A 17,151-nucleotide genomic window follows, 5' to 3' on the forward strand; every position below is an offset into this window, starting at 1 on the left:
CTGTTGTTCTCTCAGACGATACAGGAGGTTGCAGGCTACGTGCTCATCGCGCTTAACATGGTGGATGTCATTCCCCTAGAAAATCTCCAGATCATCCGAGGCAATGTGCTGTATGACAACTCTTACGCCCTGGCAGTTTTATCTAATTATCACATGAATAAAACCCAGGGACTCCGAGAGCTGCCAATGAAACGGCTATCAGGTGAGACAAGGGCAAGAGGTGGAGGCACCTATAAAGCAAACTTCAACTTTAGGTTGTTGGTATCAAGATCTGATTGAAGATCTCCTCTCAAAGTCATATGCCATCAAATCCTGTTTTAAAACCAAGGATTTTAATGTGGTTTCCCAGTTTCCTACTTGCTTTCCTGCTAGCCAGCCTTCTTCAAAAGATGACGAAAGTTCATAATTTTCCATTGCAACAAGATCCAGAAAATCCAAAGCATCAACAGTATGGTGAGATTTATTTGTGTCCCCCAAAATGGCAAAGAAGTATCCACTTGTTATTTTGCATTATTGGATTCCAGCGCATACGCGTCAGTATTTTCTGTTGAATTCCAGTGGGAGCCGGTGGTATGTAAGTTAGGGTCTTACACAGTCTCTGGCTGACAGTCTGTCCTGTTTTGGCTGGGATAGAGTTAATTGTCTTCCTGGTAGCTGGGATAGTGTTATGTCTTGGATTCAGTATGAGAAGAATGTTGATAACACAGTGATGTTTTCAGTTGTTGCTAAGTAATGTTTAGACTAAGTCAAGGATTTTTCAGCTTCTCATGCCCAGCCAGCAAGAAGGCTGGAGGGGCACAAGAAGTTGGGAGGGGACACAGCCAGGACAGCTGACCCAAAGTGGCCAAAGGGTATTGCATACCATGTGGCGTCATGTCCAGTATATAAACTGGGGGGAGTTGGCCTGGGGGGGGTGGCTGCTCGGGAACTAACTGGGCATCAGTTGGCGAGTGGTGAGCAATTGCATTGTGCATCACTTGTTTTGTACATTCCAATCCTTTTATTATTATTGTCATTTTATTATTGTTATTGTTATCATTATTAGTTTCTCCCTTTCTGTTCTATTAAACTGTTCTTATCTCAACCGTAGAGTTTTATCTTCTTCCTTCCGATTCTCTCCCCCATCCCACTGGGTGGGGGGGAGTGAGTGAGCGGCTGCGTGGTGCTTAGTTGCTGGCTGGGGTTAAACCACAACACAATCTCTGGCTGTGCACACCAGCAGTGCCATCTCTGCTGAGTGCAGTGGCCTCTGGAGCTGGCACCAGGCAGAAAGCCACATGTGGCAACCTTGGTGGCATCCAACAGCAGCTGACCCTTCAGAACCCATCAGTCTGAGCCTGGCATTAGTTGTGCCATCAGAAGTGCTGGTGCCGTGCAGATTGTCCTTTTCTGTCAGCATAGCATGACTGAGAGGAAGAAATAAGTGTTTTATTTCCCTTTCTTTAGATCAGAGACAGAAGACTTAGGCAGGTTGCTTCACTTACCAGTTTTTTTCCTTCCATGGCAGAAATTCTCAATGGAGGTGTTAAAATCAGCAACAACCCCAAATTGTGCAACATGGACACTGTTCTTTGGAATGACATCATTGACACGAGCAAGAAGCCTCTCACGGTGCTTGAATTTGCAAGCAACCTGTCTTCTTGTGAGTATTAACTTACCAAAATGCTATGCGCTCCCCCATTTCAGAGAGAAGAACGAACATCCCATCTTTCATGTGGTGGGTTTCAGGTCCACCAGTTCCTGCATGCAGGGCCACCAAGCCCTGTTCCAAGGGAAGTCCTTTCATTTCTTCACTGCTGGCTGAAGATGTAATTTTTCATGGTGGTTAGGTCCTTAACTCATAGCTCACTGAAGTTCTTTGGAAGGCTTCTCTTGGTTTCAGACAGTACCCTACGTATGTGTTCTTCAAAGACAGCTCAGAATAATGTGCAGTCATTTGCTTTCCAGCAGTCTTCTGTTTACAATATAAGGCTCTGGTCTAGAAAACCCATATGGGTACCTTCATGGAGTTACTGTGGGACTTGAAGCCTTTTTAGTGCCATAAAACACTGGTGTTCTGGGCTGCACAGATTATCCTTGCAAAATTAATGATAAACAGGCAGATAAATCTGATGCTTTAGATCAGGAGGGAGATGAGCTTATATTTAAAAGTTTGTGTAGCATATGCTCTGAGTGGGCTCAAGCTAATCCTTCAGCCTTATGAGTCCCTTGTAAAATCCCCAGTCATTTCATGTAAAGGAGAGTTTATTTTCGTTTCTGAGCATTTCATTTCTGGCACTGTAAATTGGCGGAAAAACATATTTTCTTTATCTTCTTCCAGTTGCGTAACTGCCTGAGAGCTAATAGCCAAATTCTGTGTTGACATATTTTTCTGCAGAGCCCTAGCGTAATCAAGGGGTTGCAAACGATACAAGTCAGCAGAGAAGTTTGGCTCTAAACACCACAGAAATGTTAACCTTTCCCTTTTCAACTTTAAAAAAAAAAGTTCTTTGGTCGCGCACCAAATCAATCAACTCTTGGACAAGTATTGGCGTTTGTTCAGCTATTTGATGGGTAGTGGAGGGGAGGGAGAATCATGTGTTGTTAGCAGGAAGAATCATTCTAGTAGGAAATGCCTCTTAAATGCGGTGAATTCCAGATTAATCTACTTAGCCATTTATGGTTTTAATAACAATCCCGTAATCTAAAATAAGTTGTTTCTCTGGGACTTCACCTGTCATTAAGAGAAAGAAAAAGAAAGAAAAGAGTAAGGAGGGATGGTTAGGAAAGAGCCCAGCACTGAACCTTCAAGGTCAGGCACGGTGTCTGTCCATCCTGCCACCTCTCCATCGATTGTCCATCTGCTGCGTAGTCCTATGCTGAGGAATATTTTTGGCAAAGGGCGGGAGGAGGGCGCGAAGCAGTCAAGTCGAATTACTTTGTGGTCAGAGCAGCTGGCAGTTGCCTGCGAATCCAGTTGGGTTTGTTTTCTTTTTCGAACCACGTTGTTCAGAAACATTGATTTACATGTGGCCTGTAGCGAGCAGCTGGCACATGCCCGGCCGCAAGCCGGCGGTGACTTGCCATTGCATGCAAACTTCAGCAGAAGGGCCAGCCGGGCAGTAGCTGAGATTCCTGTTCCTGGGAAAAATACGCCTCTTTCGTAAGCTAGACTGGCTGGGTATTGCGCTCGCTTGCTCAAAGGTGTGGAGAACTGCACGTAGGAAACCAGAGATGAACAAAGGATAAGGATATTAAGGTCCAGCTCTCAAACTTTTTGAGCACTGGTATATAAGTGCTTCCTCCCCTGATTTATCGAGAAGGAAAACTCAAGTCTTTGTTTTCTGTAACTCACATGATGTTGTTGTTGTCCATGTTTATAGAATATAATACTCTGCTCTTGTGATTTAGGTCCCAAATGCCATCCGAACTGCACAGAAGACCACTGCTGGGGCCCTGGCGAACAGAACTGCCAGACATGTAAGCCTGCAGATTAAGAAATCTTGTGTGCTCTGACATACTAAATTTCTATCTACCAAAAAACTAACACACCAAGCACCAATCGATGACGTGTATTTCACACTTGGCCTTCTCTGCATCCCTCTATGCTGGGGCTCCTTGAAGCACACCACGGACGGACATGGCCTGCTTCCCACTCTGCAGAAGTGCAGTCACGGGGAGGACGGCCATGCCTGCTCCCCCCCAAGTAGCTTCATTTCTGGAGGGGAAACCTCAAGGTGGTTTGACTTGGGTCTGGATTTCCCTGCAGATGTGCTGTTCCTCCAGAGGCAAAAGACTGCAACTCTCTCCTGCTTTGAAAGCTTTTGTCTGTCACCCATAACTTTCTCCCATCTGCGCTTGAGAACATTTATTCCTTAAGTCATTTTACCATATAAGATAGAACACAGTAGCTGCATGGTGAATTGTGTGCCTTCCTGCTGTTTCCCACAGAGCCACTCTGCAGGCCAGTTAACGACACTTTGGATTAATTTCTACTCTTAGAAACAACATAACTCGGTTTTTGCTGGCTTTAATTCCTCTTTTTGGAATGCCAGTAGCTTTCTTTTGTAAACACAAAAGATGTCACCTTCATGTGGGTAATCACACTACTCAAAGGATCTTTGGAAGGCTCTTAGAAAATGTGTAGCCATTTTTTAATTTGTAAATGGAGATATTTGGCATCGTGAGGTTGTTCTGTTTGGCTGCCTGTGCTTTACTGTAAAAATTTGCAGGTAGGATGTTTGCCTGATGTTAAGAGAGCAACAGAAACACCCATTTAGAAGTGCTTGAGATTTTGCAAGGCTTTATTTTTCCTCAAGTAAAGGTTGAGGAGGAAGACCATTTCAACTTTTTTGCTGCTTCATTATTTCCTTTTTCTGTAATAAGTGGGGAAATGCATTGTTTCCGATTCTTTGTTTTGTGTAAAGTTCAGTGGAAAGACTGCTGATCTAAACATAACACAAATGAAAGCAACATCCTATCTTTGGTTTTCCATTACAAATAATCACCTAAACCTAAGTTTCTTGCTTGCAAGTATCAGGCCAAATCTGTATGGCTTCTAGAGCTTAAGGAAAAAGGAACACAGAGCTTTTCTATCCTCATTTAGTATAAGCTTGTTTTTTTCGGTCAGCTCTGCAGTTTGGCTCTTGAGGTGGCCAGTGGCTGTGCACACAAAGCCCTTCCCAGGTTGATCCCTGCAGTTGAGGCTGCACAGCTGTCCCAGGGGCTTCCAAAACCTCAGGTCTCAGCTCTGCAAGCTTCCAGCATTTACAAACTGTTGCTGGCTTCAGGAGGATGACTACGAGTGCATAAAATGAAACCGTTTGCAGGCTCTGGCTCTCCTCTCCAGGCATTTGAGAATCTGGCCAACTGAAAATGTATCCCACATTTCCATATGTGGGAAAGTTTGGGATGATACGTATCTTTCTCCTTCAACGAACGTGGGATATTCTGTATGAAATATAAACGTTTGCCATGATATATGTTTCCAGCAGGAAGCTCAAGTCAATAGCTATCAAAGTGATGAGCTGTTTTACTCCCTGGGTGATGCTTATGGAAAACAGATATCAAAATGCTGTTAGTGTAGAAAAATGTTCCTTTTATTCCCCTGTTTCTAGCTGAATGAAGGAGTTGCTATCAGAGAAGCTTATGCATATTGTGGAAATAATGTTTCCTTGAAAATACAATATATTGCTTAGAGGCCTACAAGAAAAATTAAATAATACAGTTTGGATACAAAAATGTGTAATGAAAAAAGATAGGAAATATGATTTTTAAAAAAATCACAGTTATATACCCTGTAGCAGGCTACATTTTCCAATAATTTTCTGTTAATTAACAACCATCTGTTTCGGACTTACAGGAATTCCTGATGATATTGTAACTCATTTTGCCAACTGCAAAGTTGGTAACAGTTACTGTAGTGCAAAGCAGAAATGCTCAGGGTGCTGTAATGCAGCGAATTAGCCATCAGGTTTCTCCGAAGTTTAATGCCAGGTTCTGTGGATCGGTAATCTTTTTGTAGAGAACAAACAATCCCATTTGAGGGTTTAATGCTAACCATTAATTTCTGGGGTTTTTTTAATTGTTCTGATTATTGTTTTCTCTGCTTTGATATTCAAATGGAGACGATTTCCCAATTCTCAACAAAATGTTGCAGGCAGTTTTTGCTTCCCTGCAAAAAGCTGAATCAGGGCCAGTTCTTCCTCCAGGTTGCTGCACTGGTGCAAACCCTGTGGGAGTTGAGTAACGAAGATAAAACTTGGCTGAGGAATTGAAGCCTAAAGAAAAATAATACAATATGCATATGAAATCGGTTTGCTGAGTGAGTCTCCTCTCTACACAAATTTCAGAAATATTTTTAGTGCGTTGAAGGGATCCTAACACCACACCAACAATGTACGGCTTCCCGTTATAGTACAGAGTCCTGGCAGTCCTCCCGTCGTGTTGTTTTTCCCAAAGCTAGCACCAATAATAGCAGATTTTCTCAACAAAATGGAGCAAGATCCTTCTCTATTGCCCAGCTGTAAGATGCAATGACTCCACGGAGTTTTTCTTGGTTTAGGCATTGATGCCACAGGGACCTGGATGCTCTTTCTAAGCAGGACACGGTTTGCTGGCTGGGACCAGAGTGCTTAGCACCTCGCAAGAGCCAAGAGAATTACGGCCTGAACAGAACCCCCTCTCGCCACCACCCACACCAGCTCTCAGCCCTCCTGAGCTCTGGCCTTATATGAGGACAGAATATGCATCCCATGGGGAAAATTAGCACAGATCTTGCACCGGACTTTTTCTCCATATTTCTTGATCTCATTGCAGCAAGTACAGCTTAAATGTTCTTCGGTCCTGATGTTTTTCCTTTTTTCTTGTGTCTTCCAGTAACGAAAGTCATCTGTGCCCAGCAGTGCTCTGGCCGGTGCAGGGGAAAGGTGCCCAGCGACTGCTGCCACAACCAGTGTGCTGCGGGGTGCACGGGGCCTCGGGAGAGCGACTGCCTGGTAACGATGCTACACCACCACCATAATTGCTTAAATCCCTGGCACAGCAAGGCAGGCTTTCAGCTGCCTGTCCTCTAGCCTTCTTCCGTCTGAGAAGGCCTCTGAGAGATGCTGACGTGGAGGGTGCTCCGGGGCTTCCCTGCATGGGTGGTCAGCGGGAGGGAAGAGGACATGAATTTCACAACACCCTTAGCTGGTCTTTACTGACTCTGCAGGGGGACCTTCCTAGCACATGCCAAATCAGCGTGAGTGCCTCTGAGAGCCCAGTGAGCTCAAAAGTTGTTGCAGGGCAGCTAAGCGTTTGCTGTAGGGTGACTTCGCCACATAGGCAGGTCCCCAGGTCCTCAGCTGCCGCCACGGTGCAGTCATTTTCCATGCCAGCACAGCTTTGCCTTGTGCTCCTTAGTGCTAAGCAGTAATAATCTAGGTTTACTAAAGCAAGAATTTGTAAGGGGAATAAGATATGATGGACCTTCACTTTGTTTGCATTTCACTGAACTTTGGGCATGAAATCAAGGTTTCTGGTTTTCACTTGCCCCACAAGCAGTGTTTGGGGGACCCTGGGGCAGCAGAGGGAGAAGGAGCAAATGGAGCTTTTTTAGGAAAAAAAACATCCCATTGCTTTTCTACAAGAGTTTCAGGGGGTTGGTGCATGCTGTGGTTTTAACTCTTCCCCATGTTTGCACTACACTTCATTCTGAATTAAGTGACACATGGATAATTGCCGCAGAAACCATCCAGTCTGGGTTTTGTTGTTGTTATCTGTATTCCTGTCCCCTTATAAATTGCGTGGCAATGATGCCCTTACTGGCTCACAGAGAAGACAGTTACTCTCTCTCATCTTGAACGCCGGGGAAGAAAAAAGAGGAGAAGAGAGTGATTATTAATTTAATGCAGAATTAGACTGGAAGAACCAACTTGTCTTTCATAAATGCCTGCTAAATTGTTCATTGCCTGCAGCCAAATATAATGGCTTCAGTTTAATATTTAGCCAGAAAAGTCAGTAATCGGCAGGAAAGGACTTGATTTGATTTAGGTTATTAAAAAGCGGCCAAGAAAAGTACTGTTTTTCTTGATCTGGTTGCTGCTTGTAGGGAAAATTCTTCTGTCTAAGGCATGCAGATTCGCTCCTGTTCCCACGTGAATCCCAGCAGCGCTCCACCAGAGTGCCAAGGTTTCTTGTTCAGAACAAGAAAACCTCATGTTGTCTCTTTTTTTTCAAATATTAAAACTCAATTGAAGCAACCTTTCACCTTCAAAGCACTAGGGACCCTCCCTCTAGCTGCTTGGGGTTTCCATTAGAGCCAAGCAGGAAACAGATGAGCCCATCAGAGTGTTTTTAAAGAGCTCATATAAAACCATTGTCACTTTTTAAGGAGAAGGTAGTTTAATGGGTGCTGTTGTTCAATGGCAGGCATGCCGCAAGTTTCGGGATGATGCTACGTGCAAGGATACGTGTCCCCCCTTGGTCCTGTATAACCCCACCACTTATCAGATGGATGTCAACCCTGATGGAAAATACAGCTTTGGAGCCACTTGTGTGAGGGAATGTCCACGTAAGTTCATTTGAGGTTGCATCCGCAGAGGAGGTGGGGAGTTGGAGCAAGGTGGGAAGGGACCTGTGTCATCCCTCTGTGTTATGGCCAAGTGAAAAAGCACTTTCTTGTTCCCTTCAGCTTCCTTGGGAACCAGGAACAGGTGTCAAAAATGACAGAATAGCTGGTAAAGAAGACAGCCTCTTCAAACTGTCTGCATCCATCACCTTCCCTGATTTTTAACCATTAAATTTTGACTTCTGAAGATTTTTCTCTTGATGGGGAGAAAAACATCTTATGAGAATCATCAAAACAACAGCCATATGGGATCAATCCTGTGGATTACCAAAGCAGTATCAACTCTTAGCTGGTTCTTAATTAGGACTGGTAGAAAGTCATTGGTGTAAACACTCCCTCTCAAAGCCTGTGATCATTGCTTCCTCTACAGATACTTGCTTTTTCTTTCACACTGTTCCATGTCCATGTTTTTTCAACCCATCAAGACTTAAATGTAAGAGAGGGTTTGCCATGCAGAACGGGTATCCCTTTCTGAGGTTGACAGTTGCCCTGCCTGGCCCTTAGCCTGAAAGAGCGAGTGAAGGTGAGGGATGAGAAGTGCTGTGTATTGATCCCGATTATGCCACTTCTGCACAGCCTGACCTTGGCAATGTTGTTTTATCCTTCTGTGACTGTTCTCCTCTCTGTAAAATGGTGATAGCACTGTATGTCTATCTACCTTCAAAGGATGTTTGTGAGAATTAATAATTAATGCCTGTACTTCACTAAGTATGCCGAACGTTCAAAACCCCTTTTTCTTCCTAGTATTGCAGTGCCTGTGTAGCCCCCAATGCATCCCACTTGCATTTCAATGACCTTTGTATCCTTGTTTTTTCCAGACAACTACGTGGTGACAGACCATGGCTCCTGTGTTCGCTCGTGCAATACTGATACTTATGAAGTGGAAGAAAACGGTGTTCGGAAGTGTAAAAAGTGTGATGGGCTATGCAGCAAAGGTATACAAAGCATGGAATAAACCAGTAAGGCTTTGAGATTATAGGTAACTTATTAGAAAAAGTACATGGAGTTCTGAGCTTAATTAAGTACAAATTCAACATAAATATCCAGTGATAGTTTGGAGATGTGACAAGGGGTCTGATCAGGAAACATGGCTGTGGAGCATGCTTTCCAACTGGGATACACCACAAGTACAGTAGATAAACTGTGCACTATGTGTATCTTGCACATCAGCCTTCTCCTTCGCTTGTCCTTCCCAGTATCTCATCAAGAGGAATAAAATGAAAATGGGACAAAGAGGGAGAAGTGCATGTGCCAGAGCCTGCGTGCAGAGATGCTCGAACCAGAGCTGCACAGCCAGGCAGGCAGGAAGAAGTTATCCTGTGGTGCTTTCTGAAAAGCAAAAGTAGGCAAAAGATCTATGAAACTCATCTTACAGTGGTAGGTTTGACCATATGGGAGTGCTTTCTGGACTAATGGCATCTCCATGTTTATTCCCTTCCATGTGACTGGGCTTCACTCTTCTTCCCCCCCCCGACTTTTGTATCTCCCTTTTAACAGTGTGCAACGGTATCGGAATAGGTGAACTTAAAGGGATCCTCTCCATAAACGCCACAAACATTGACTCCTTCAAAAATTGTACCAAGATCAATGGGGATGTCAGCATTCTCCCAGTTGCATTTTTAGGGTGAGTTGCCTGCTGGTCATTTAGCACTGGAGGAGAAGGGCTAGGGAGAAATTCAGCCATTCTTTTCCCAATTCCTCATTCTGTTTGTTTCAGTGATGCCTTCACGAAGACCCTACCCTTGGACCCCAAGAAGTTGGATGTCTTCAAAACAGTCAAAGAAATATCAGGTTAGCAATGAGTTTTAAGCTGAGGTGTTCTCTGACTGGTACTGCCAAAACCACAAAGGGAGTCGAGGGAAATTTTTTAAGCACATGAAGAGAAATGCAAGTGAACGGTTTCTGTCTCTGAGCTACCGGGGTCACTCTTCGCAAAGGTGGTCAGCAGCATCTCGCCAGCATTACACCCACATAACCCATACTGGTCTCCCATCCAAGGTGTGTGATTTGGCCAGACTATCCCTTCTGCTGAACTGTCAGCCCTAGCAAAGAGTAAAAGCAGAAGAGGTCCTCAGCCACCCAAGAAGTATGTGGTGATGCAGAGGCGTGCCACTCTGGCTAAAAAAAGCCAAGTGTGCTTCTATTTGTGGAAAACCTTTCAGCAGCTCCTTAGGGAAGCGTGCTCAGTGGCTTGCATCATCCTCACAGAGACACCCTCTCCAGCCTGAAGAGCTCTTCCTTGGGGTGAATGTATCTCCACGAGCACAAAGCAGCCAGTGGAGCACTCAGCCGCCGTCTTGCACCAAGTATCAATTAAAAGTAATTTTCTTCAGCCCATTATAAAATGAGCATAACATCAGAGCTGGGTCCACAGACGTGACTCCAATTCCCCTCTTCTTTCTCTCTTTTACCTGTCTGGCTCCCTTCAGGGTAGAAATGACTAATCCCAGAGCTTCATACAGCAGCCTGCAATTTCCCAAATTCTCCTCCTTCTCCTGAGTGCCTCGGCTGAGCAGGGAAATCTGCTTGCCTTAGCAAATCCACTCTGAGAGGCTGTCTGTTCTGCTCTGTTTCTGCTTTCTCTTCAGTTTTCCTGTTCCCTGGGGGCAGCTCAGAAATGGGACAGAGCGATGTCTTTCTCCCACAGCACTGGAGCCAGCAGCCTCTCAGCCAGGGTATCTGCTGGCAAGAGCCGTCATCACTGGTGGCTCGGTGTGGCAGGATGTGCGGCTCACCAACACACTCCTCTCTGACGCTCCTAAGGCCTCGTGCTGGGCTAAGAAGTAAACTGTTTATAAAATGGGGTTTAAAAATATCTCCCTGCTCCCTAAAATGTCATGTTTCACTTTGAGATTCTCAGATAAGCATAGGGAAAGCACAAGCGCCTTCTCCTGGTGCAGAAGGAAGTTCTGCTGCCAATAATGACCGGGGACGGGGGGGTGTTTGGGTTTTTTTTTTAATCTTCTTTTCTTCATTTCAGGATTTTTGTTGATTCAGGCCTGGCCTGATAATGCTACTGATCTCTATGCTTTTGAAAATCTGGAGATTATACGAGGCAGAACCAAGCAACAGTAAGTACATCATGTGCCAGAGCGACTGTAAAAGAAACTGTGTTTAGAGGTGCGCTTGTCTGGGCACACCAAGGCAACAAGCAGTGTGAGACTCAGGTGTCCCTAAACTGATGCAAAATGGGAAAAACCCTGCGAGGAGTAGAGCAGCATCTTTGTAGCAGCAGATAATGTGCCCTGGGTCGGTGAGACCCTCAGTTCTGTGCTGCGTGTGGAGGGCTGCCCTGAGCCTGCCCACCAGCTTGGAAGCGCAAGCAGGACAGAGAGCACTCTTTGCAGTCTGGGGCAAGTTCCGATGTGATCAGAAGCACTTTGGGATTTGAGGTAGCTGGGCAGTTAGGGATGGAGACCGTGGCTGCCGGGCGGTGTGGGCACCGGCAGTGCATCCAGCACCCTCCTGGGCTTACCCTGAGAAGAAGGATGGCTTGGTGGACCAGCACAAAATAATAGCTGCTCTACTTATGACCATTGTTGCACATCATTTACTTGACAGAGTGCACATGCCCTGCCAGTTTTAGCTTAAAAAGCCCATGCAAAACCAGATATGGGTATTGCAGTTGATTTACAATAGGTATGTCATGTACCAGCCATTAACTTCAGAGGGCTGAGCAGCATCTTGCTTGAACAAAATTCAGTGCACAGCAATACACATTTGAAAATCAAAAGAAAAACGTGCCGAGTAAAACTCTGCTTACTAATTATCTTTCTTCTGTGTGTTTTCTTTTTGTCCATCTCCATTTTAGTGGCCAGTATTCCCTTGCTGTTGTTAACTTGAAAATACAGTCCTTAGGGCTGCGCTCCCTCAAGGAAATAAGTGATGGAGATGTTGCCATTATGAAAAACAAGAACCTCTGCTATGCTGACACCATGGACTGGCGCAGCCTGTTTGCAACTCAGAGCCAGAAAACAAAGATTATACAGAACAGAAATAAAAATGAGTGTGGTAAGTCAGTGCTGCCTTCTTGTTCCCCGCAGAAGCTCCTGCTGAAATACAAGAGTAATTTGAACAAGGCTTTTTTCTCTCTGTTCCCTTGGCTGCAAAATTCATCAGTGATACTGCTTTAATGAAGGTGGTGAGGGAAAAGTGGGATTTTTTTTCCCATCAAGGGTGTGGATTTCATGGTGTCCAGCATATGGGAAGGAGCTGCTTCACTACTAAGGGCATAGTGAAGCCACGTAGGTTGAAGGACACTGAAGCTAACCGCAAACATTGGACTTTTTGACAAGGTTGAAGCTGTTGTTCAACCATGCTGCTGTTGACTGCAGTGGTCCCTGGGCCAAAATCTAATTATTTTTCTTTGCAGAATATTAATTTGTTGTATTTTAGAAATTGATTGTAGAATCATAGAATGGTTTGGGTTGGAAGGGACCTTCAAAGATCATCTAGTCCAATCCCCCTGCCATGGGCCAGGACACCTTCCACTAGACCAGGTTGCTCAAAGCCCCATCCAACCTGGCCTTGAACACTGCCAGGGATGGGGCATCCACAACTTCTCTGGGCAACCTGTTCTAGTGCCTCACCACCTATCGTGACTATTTCTTCATTATATCCAATCTAAATCTACCCTCTTTCAGTTTAAAAGAGTTGCCCCTTGTCCTGTTGCTACAGGCCTTGGTAAAAAGTCATTATAAGCCCTCTTTAAGTATTAGAAGGCTGCAGTAAGGCTCCCCAGAGCCTTTTCCTCTCCAGGCTGAAAAACCCCAACCCTCTCAGCCTGATACTGGTTTAGCTTTATTTTACGGCTGTTAAGCTGTCACAGAGGAGCGCGTTCTTATTTTGAAAGGCCAGAAGTCACTCTTAATTTCAGGCTTTGGGAATTAAGAGAAGCATGATTATTCCTCTTCCACACTGCCAGGACCATTCACGTCTGCTTTGGAACAGGTTGGAGAAACTGGCTGGTCAGAATGGAGTCACTGGCAGTGCTGTTTGCCCTCTGTCCTGCCTTGATGTTCATGGCTTTTCTTGTCTCTCTCTCCCAGCTGCTGCCAGGCACGTTTGTGACCCCCTGTGCTCGGACGTGGGTTGCTGGGGCCCAGGACCCTTCCACTGCTTCTCCTGCAGGTTTTTTGATCGCCAGAAGGAGTGCGTGAAGCAGTGCAACATCCTGCAAGGGTAAGGTGTCTGAGGGGTGCTTGAGGTTTTGGCAATGATTTGGGGATTTTGGTTTTTAAAATGTGTTGTAGCTAGAAAGAAAGCAAAAAAAATAGGGTCTCTGGTTGCATGGGATTTCACTGGCTTTGCAGAGATGTATGTGAGCGTGGTACCTAGCTAAGCTAGGTCTCCTTCCCTGTTCAGCATCGCTTAGGAGTTTGCTCCTGCCACGGTGACTGCCAAGAAAACATCCCCTTAAGCCCAGGAGGAGACTCTCTGGAGGCCTAAGGAGGCTAAGCCTTACACTTCCTTCCCATAAGAGATAAAGGATCTTAAAGCCCCGGTGGAAATCCAAGCTATGCCCGTCATGTCAAGCACATCGGGTGAGAGCCGGAGCCATTTGCAGTCCCCAGGAGCTCAGTCACCCCTGGAGCCAGGGCTTCACTGCTCAGTAGGCTTCCTTACTGCAAAGGGACTCTTATATTTGCTCAAATGAGCGGCTTGTCCTTGCAGTTTGCAAAGTTGCAGCCAAGGGAGAATGAACTTTCATCCAAAAAGCACTGGGAGCAGCAATTTCAAGCAAAATTACTGCTTGAGCCTCACTCAGGCCGAAGAAAACATATCACTGCCCGTGCATCAGGACTGCAGCTGGGTTTTTCAGTCAATTCAACAGGTGATGTAGGCAGGAAAGGCACATCTAGCACCGAGAATTACAGGATTTTTTAATAAATCTTTCCAAGTTTGACTTCAAAAAATCATGAGTATTAAGCAAGTACTTGACAAGGTGCTGATGTCCCTGATGTTTATATTTCTCTAGCAACTTGCAGTTCAGCAGCTGTCTTTTTTGTAAGTGAATTCCCTCCAGCAGCTATTATGACCTGAAGGGCAGATCTGGGCATTTTTTGCATCAGATGATGGGAAGATTTAGTTTAATTAATAACACCATTACTTGAAGTGGAACAGCTTTATTGCTGTTGAAACCATCTGTTCCCAACCTTCATATTTTAATAATTCATTGTGTGTTGTAGGGAGGGCATGAATTTAATTATCAGTGCATTGCTGTTTAACTTTCCTAATTATTATTTGGAGCCTTGGAATCACTTGAACTGTTTCTGCTGATCTCTCTGCATCACTACCGTTTAAAAGCCTTTGGAAATCGTTGCAAATATTCTGTGTCGTTAGCTTAAAAGGGAAGGTAAACTAATTTGTAGTGTGCAATCTGGAGTGCCATGTGTTTCACCGTCAACCAAATTCCCCTTACTCTTACCTCCCCCTGGTTGCAATGAGCAAGTGCTACTGGTGTAGCCAGGAGGGTCCCCCGTACCTCCTCCTGTCTCAGTACCATCATCCCAGTCTATTTAAACTGGCAAAGTCAGAAAAAGGAGAGATGACCACAATTTATCACTTGCTAATCAGGCTGGGGTTTAATTATTTCTCTTTTTTTTTGTTGTTTTCCAGGGAGCCAAGAGAGTTTGAAAGGGACTCCAAGTGCCTTCCCTGCCATCCTGAGTGCCTGGTGCAAAACTCTACTGCGTACAATGCAACCTGCACTGGACCTGTAAGAGCAGATTCAGCTTAGCACACCTGTGCCTCAGACCATGTATTAATACATATTTCCTGTGTTGAGATAATCTTGAGGTCTCATTTACCCTTCTCAGAGATGGAGCGGAGATGTGGGGGGCTTAGAAGTCAAGATCTTGGGGCAGGGGAGCAGAAACAGGAGAGGGAACCTCAGGGTGTTACTTTTCTGTCACCCATCATACATGTAATCCACAGTCACAGGCACTGTAGGGCCTTTCTTTTTTGTGTCTTTTTACAGGAAAAAAAAAAGGCTTACTTATGTATGTGATGATAAGGTAATTTGGCAAATATTTCAGGAACATGTAGCTACTGAACTGCCAAGTTGGCGTGAACAAATCAAATTTCCTTATTCAGAGGGGAAAAAATGTTTAAAATAGAGGATTAAAACAGTAGCTTTTTACCTTTTTGAAAAGCCATGATAAATTTGTGATCAAAACCAGATGTTTACCGAAAAATATGCAGGAAGCAGTTTTTACTTAAAACCATGTTCCCTCCTCGAATGAGGTTACAGTCAAGACCTAAGTTAAAGTAATTGCAGGTGTAAATTATGTTCAAAGACAGTCAATCAAAACAAAACAATTGGATTTTCAAACTTGTTTAACTATTCCAAAACCACACAAAAGCTCCTTCTAAAAAAGTCAATACAGTGTAGTCTTGCTAGTCATCCAGAGTCTTCCTGAATTTTGTTCTTTAATTTTGAGAATACTCTTTTGTGTTACAAAATGTCCAGTTTGGCAATGGTACAAAATGTTTTTCTTTTAATCAGATCAAACTCATATCTTAATTGTAAAATGCTAATTCTCATTGGTTTTTGGTAATTGAAATCAAATCTCCTGCTTCCGTCACAGATCCTCCTCTGTGCTACTTAACCCAACTCTTTAAACACCTCTTACCATCCCTTGCAGCCACTGAGGGTTCGACCCCTGCCCATCATCAGTCTGAAGAGTCACTGCTCAGTAATGTGAAGCATTTCCATCCTCCCTTCTAGCTTAGGCCACCATGGCCTCAGGGATGTTATTAACTTTGTAAGCTCCTTCAGGGGGTGACCACCCCCTTGTTCCATATTTGCCCAGCATCCGGTAATCACTCTATTATAGTGGCCCTTAGACATTACAGTAATTAAAATAATCTTCCTATAGCATGTCTTACTGTAGTCCCACTGAAACTGGCACTATGGATCTGGTCTGGGTTTGATTCATAGTAGAATTTGACCCAGATTTACTGGTTCCCCTGCTTGAAAATATTTAGGGCATTCCTGGTGTTGTTATAGTCTGAATAAAAACAGTTCTGCCAAAAATGGCCAAAGGCAATGCCTTTAAACACAAACTAAGTGCTTTTCAAAGTAAAAAAACCCACATGGACACCTTGAGTTGCCTGCATTATGCCCTATTTCTCCCTAACAGAGGAAAGAACCCACGCTGAGAAACCAGGAAAATGATGATTTGAGGCCAGTACTTCAGGGAGGTGTCAGCAGGTCCAGGTCCATCGTTTTAAATTGTGTGATGGTAGATTGCACCAGGCAGCAGCTGGGCCCTCTGCTTTTCAGCTTACCCCTTATCAAGGTGTCATTAAATTATGCCCCATTTTAAATGAAAAATGCAAGTTTTCCAACCAGGCAGAAGGCAGGGCAAAAAAAGCAGCAACACTGAAACTCAAGAAAATATTAGCTTTAAACATCAGGTACTACCTTTTGTATGGTCGATCCTACAAGAGCAAATACTTGCAAGAATATAAGGTAGCAAGGTAATAAAACCAGGTGATGCTGGCAGCTTCCAGCAGTGGAAGGCATTTAGATTTACTTTCTGAATTTCCTCCTGAATAGGCTGATGTAAGGGCATTATAAACAAGCTGTTTCTCTTTGTAGGGCCCTGACAATTGCATGAAGTGTGCCCATTTTATAGACGGCCCCCACTGTGTGAAGTCCTGCCCGGCAGGGGTTCTGGGTGAGAATGACACCCTTGTCTGGAAATATGCCGACGGGAATGCTGTTTGCCAGCTCTGCCATCCAAACTGTACTCGGGGGTGAGTAAAATCTTGGGCTGAATGGCGACAGTGGGGGAAAGAAATAAGGGAACAGCTCGTCTCGAGCTCTTTCTCTTCCTGACGGTCCCATTTCAAACCACTGAGAAGAAGAAATAGCAGAGAGCGAGGGAGGTCAGGAGTACACAGGTAATGTAAGCAGAGAGCGGCAGGCTTTTTAAATAGGAAAAGTTCAGTGGCACTTCTTTTTTACACAGAAGGGGGGGAAAAAAAGGAAAATGTTTTAGGGGGGTTAAACAGGTTTGTTTGTTGATTTAAATAGGAAACTTCCTGGAATTTTA

At 44.5% G+C, this 17,151-nt stretch overlaps 1 protein-coding gene across 2 annotated transcripts in view; it reads left to right on the top strand.

Moving 5' to 3' along the window:
- Positions 1 to 17,151, top strand: part of EGFR (epidermal growth factor receptor) — a 166,507-nt gene that overhangs the window by 117,243 nt on the left and 32,113 nt on the right. For both annotated transcript variants that reach the window (XM_069812074.1, XM_069812065.1), the window contains exons 3-15: positions 16 to 202; positions 1,508 to 1,642; positions 3,391 to 3,459; positions 6,358 to 6,476; positions 7,891 to 8,032; positions 8,908 to 9,024; positions 9,587 to 9,713; positions 9,807 to 9,880; positions 11,070 to 11,160; positions 11,901 to 12,100; positions 13,138 to 13,270; positions 14,708 to 14,807; positions 16,695 to 16,852. In XM_069812074.1, coding sequence (XP_069668175.1) covers positions 16 to 202; positions 1,508 to 1,642; positions 3,391 to 3,459; positions 6,358 to 6,476; positions 7,891 to 8,032; positions 8,908 to 9,024; positions 9,587 to 9,713; positions 9,807 to 9,880; positions 11,070 to 11,160; positions 11,901 to 12,100; positions 13,138 to 13,270; positions 14,708 to 14,807; positions 16,695 to 16,852 — 1,652 coding nt within the window. The remainder of the gene's footprint in view (positions 1 to 15; positions 203 to 1,507; positions 1,643 to 3,390; positions 3,460 to 6,357; positions 6,477 to 7,890; positions 8,033 to 8,907; positions 9,025 to 9,586; positions 9,714 to 9,806; positions 9,881 to 11,069; positions 11,161 to 11,900; positions 12,101 to 13,137; positions 13,271 to 14,707; positions 14,808 to 16,694; positions 16,853 to 17,151) is intronic.

The sequence above is a fragment of the Haliaeetus albicilla genome, chromosome 2 (assembly GCF_947461875.1).
Source record: "Haliaeetus albicilla chromosome 2, bHalAlb1.1, whole genome shotgun sequence".
Lineage (NCBI taxonomy): Eukaryota > Metazoa > Chordata > Aves > Accipitriformes > Accipitridae > Haliaeetus > Haliaeetus albicilla.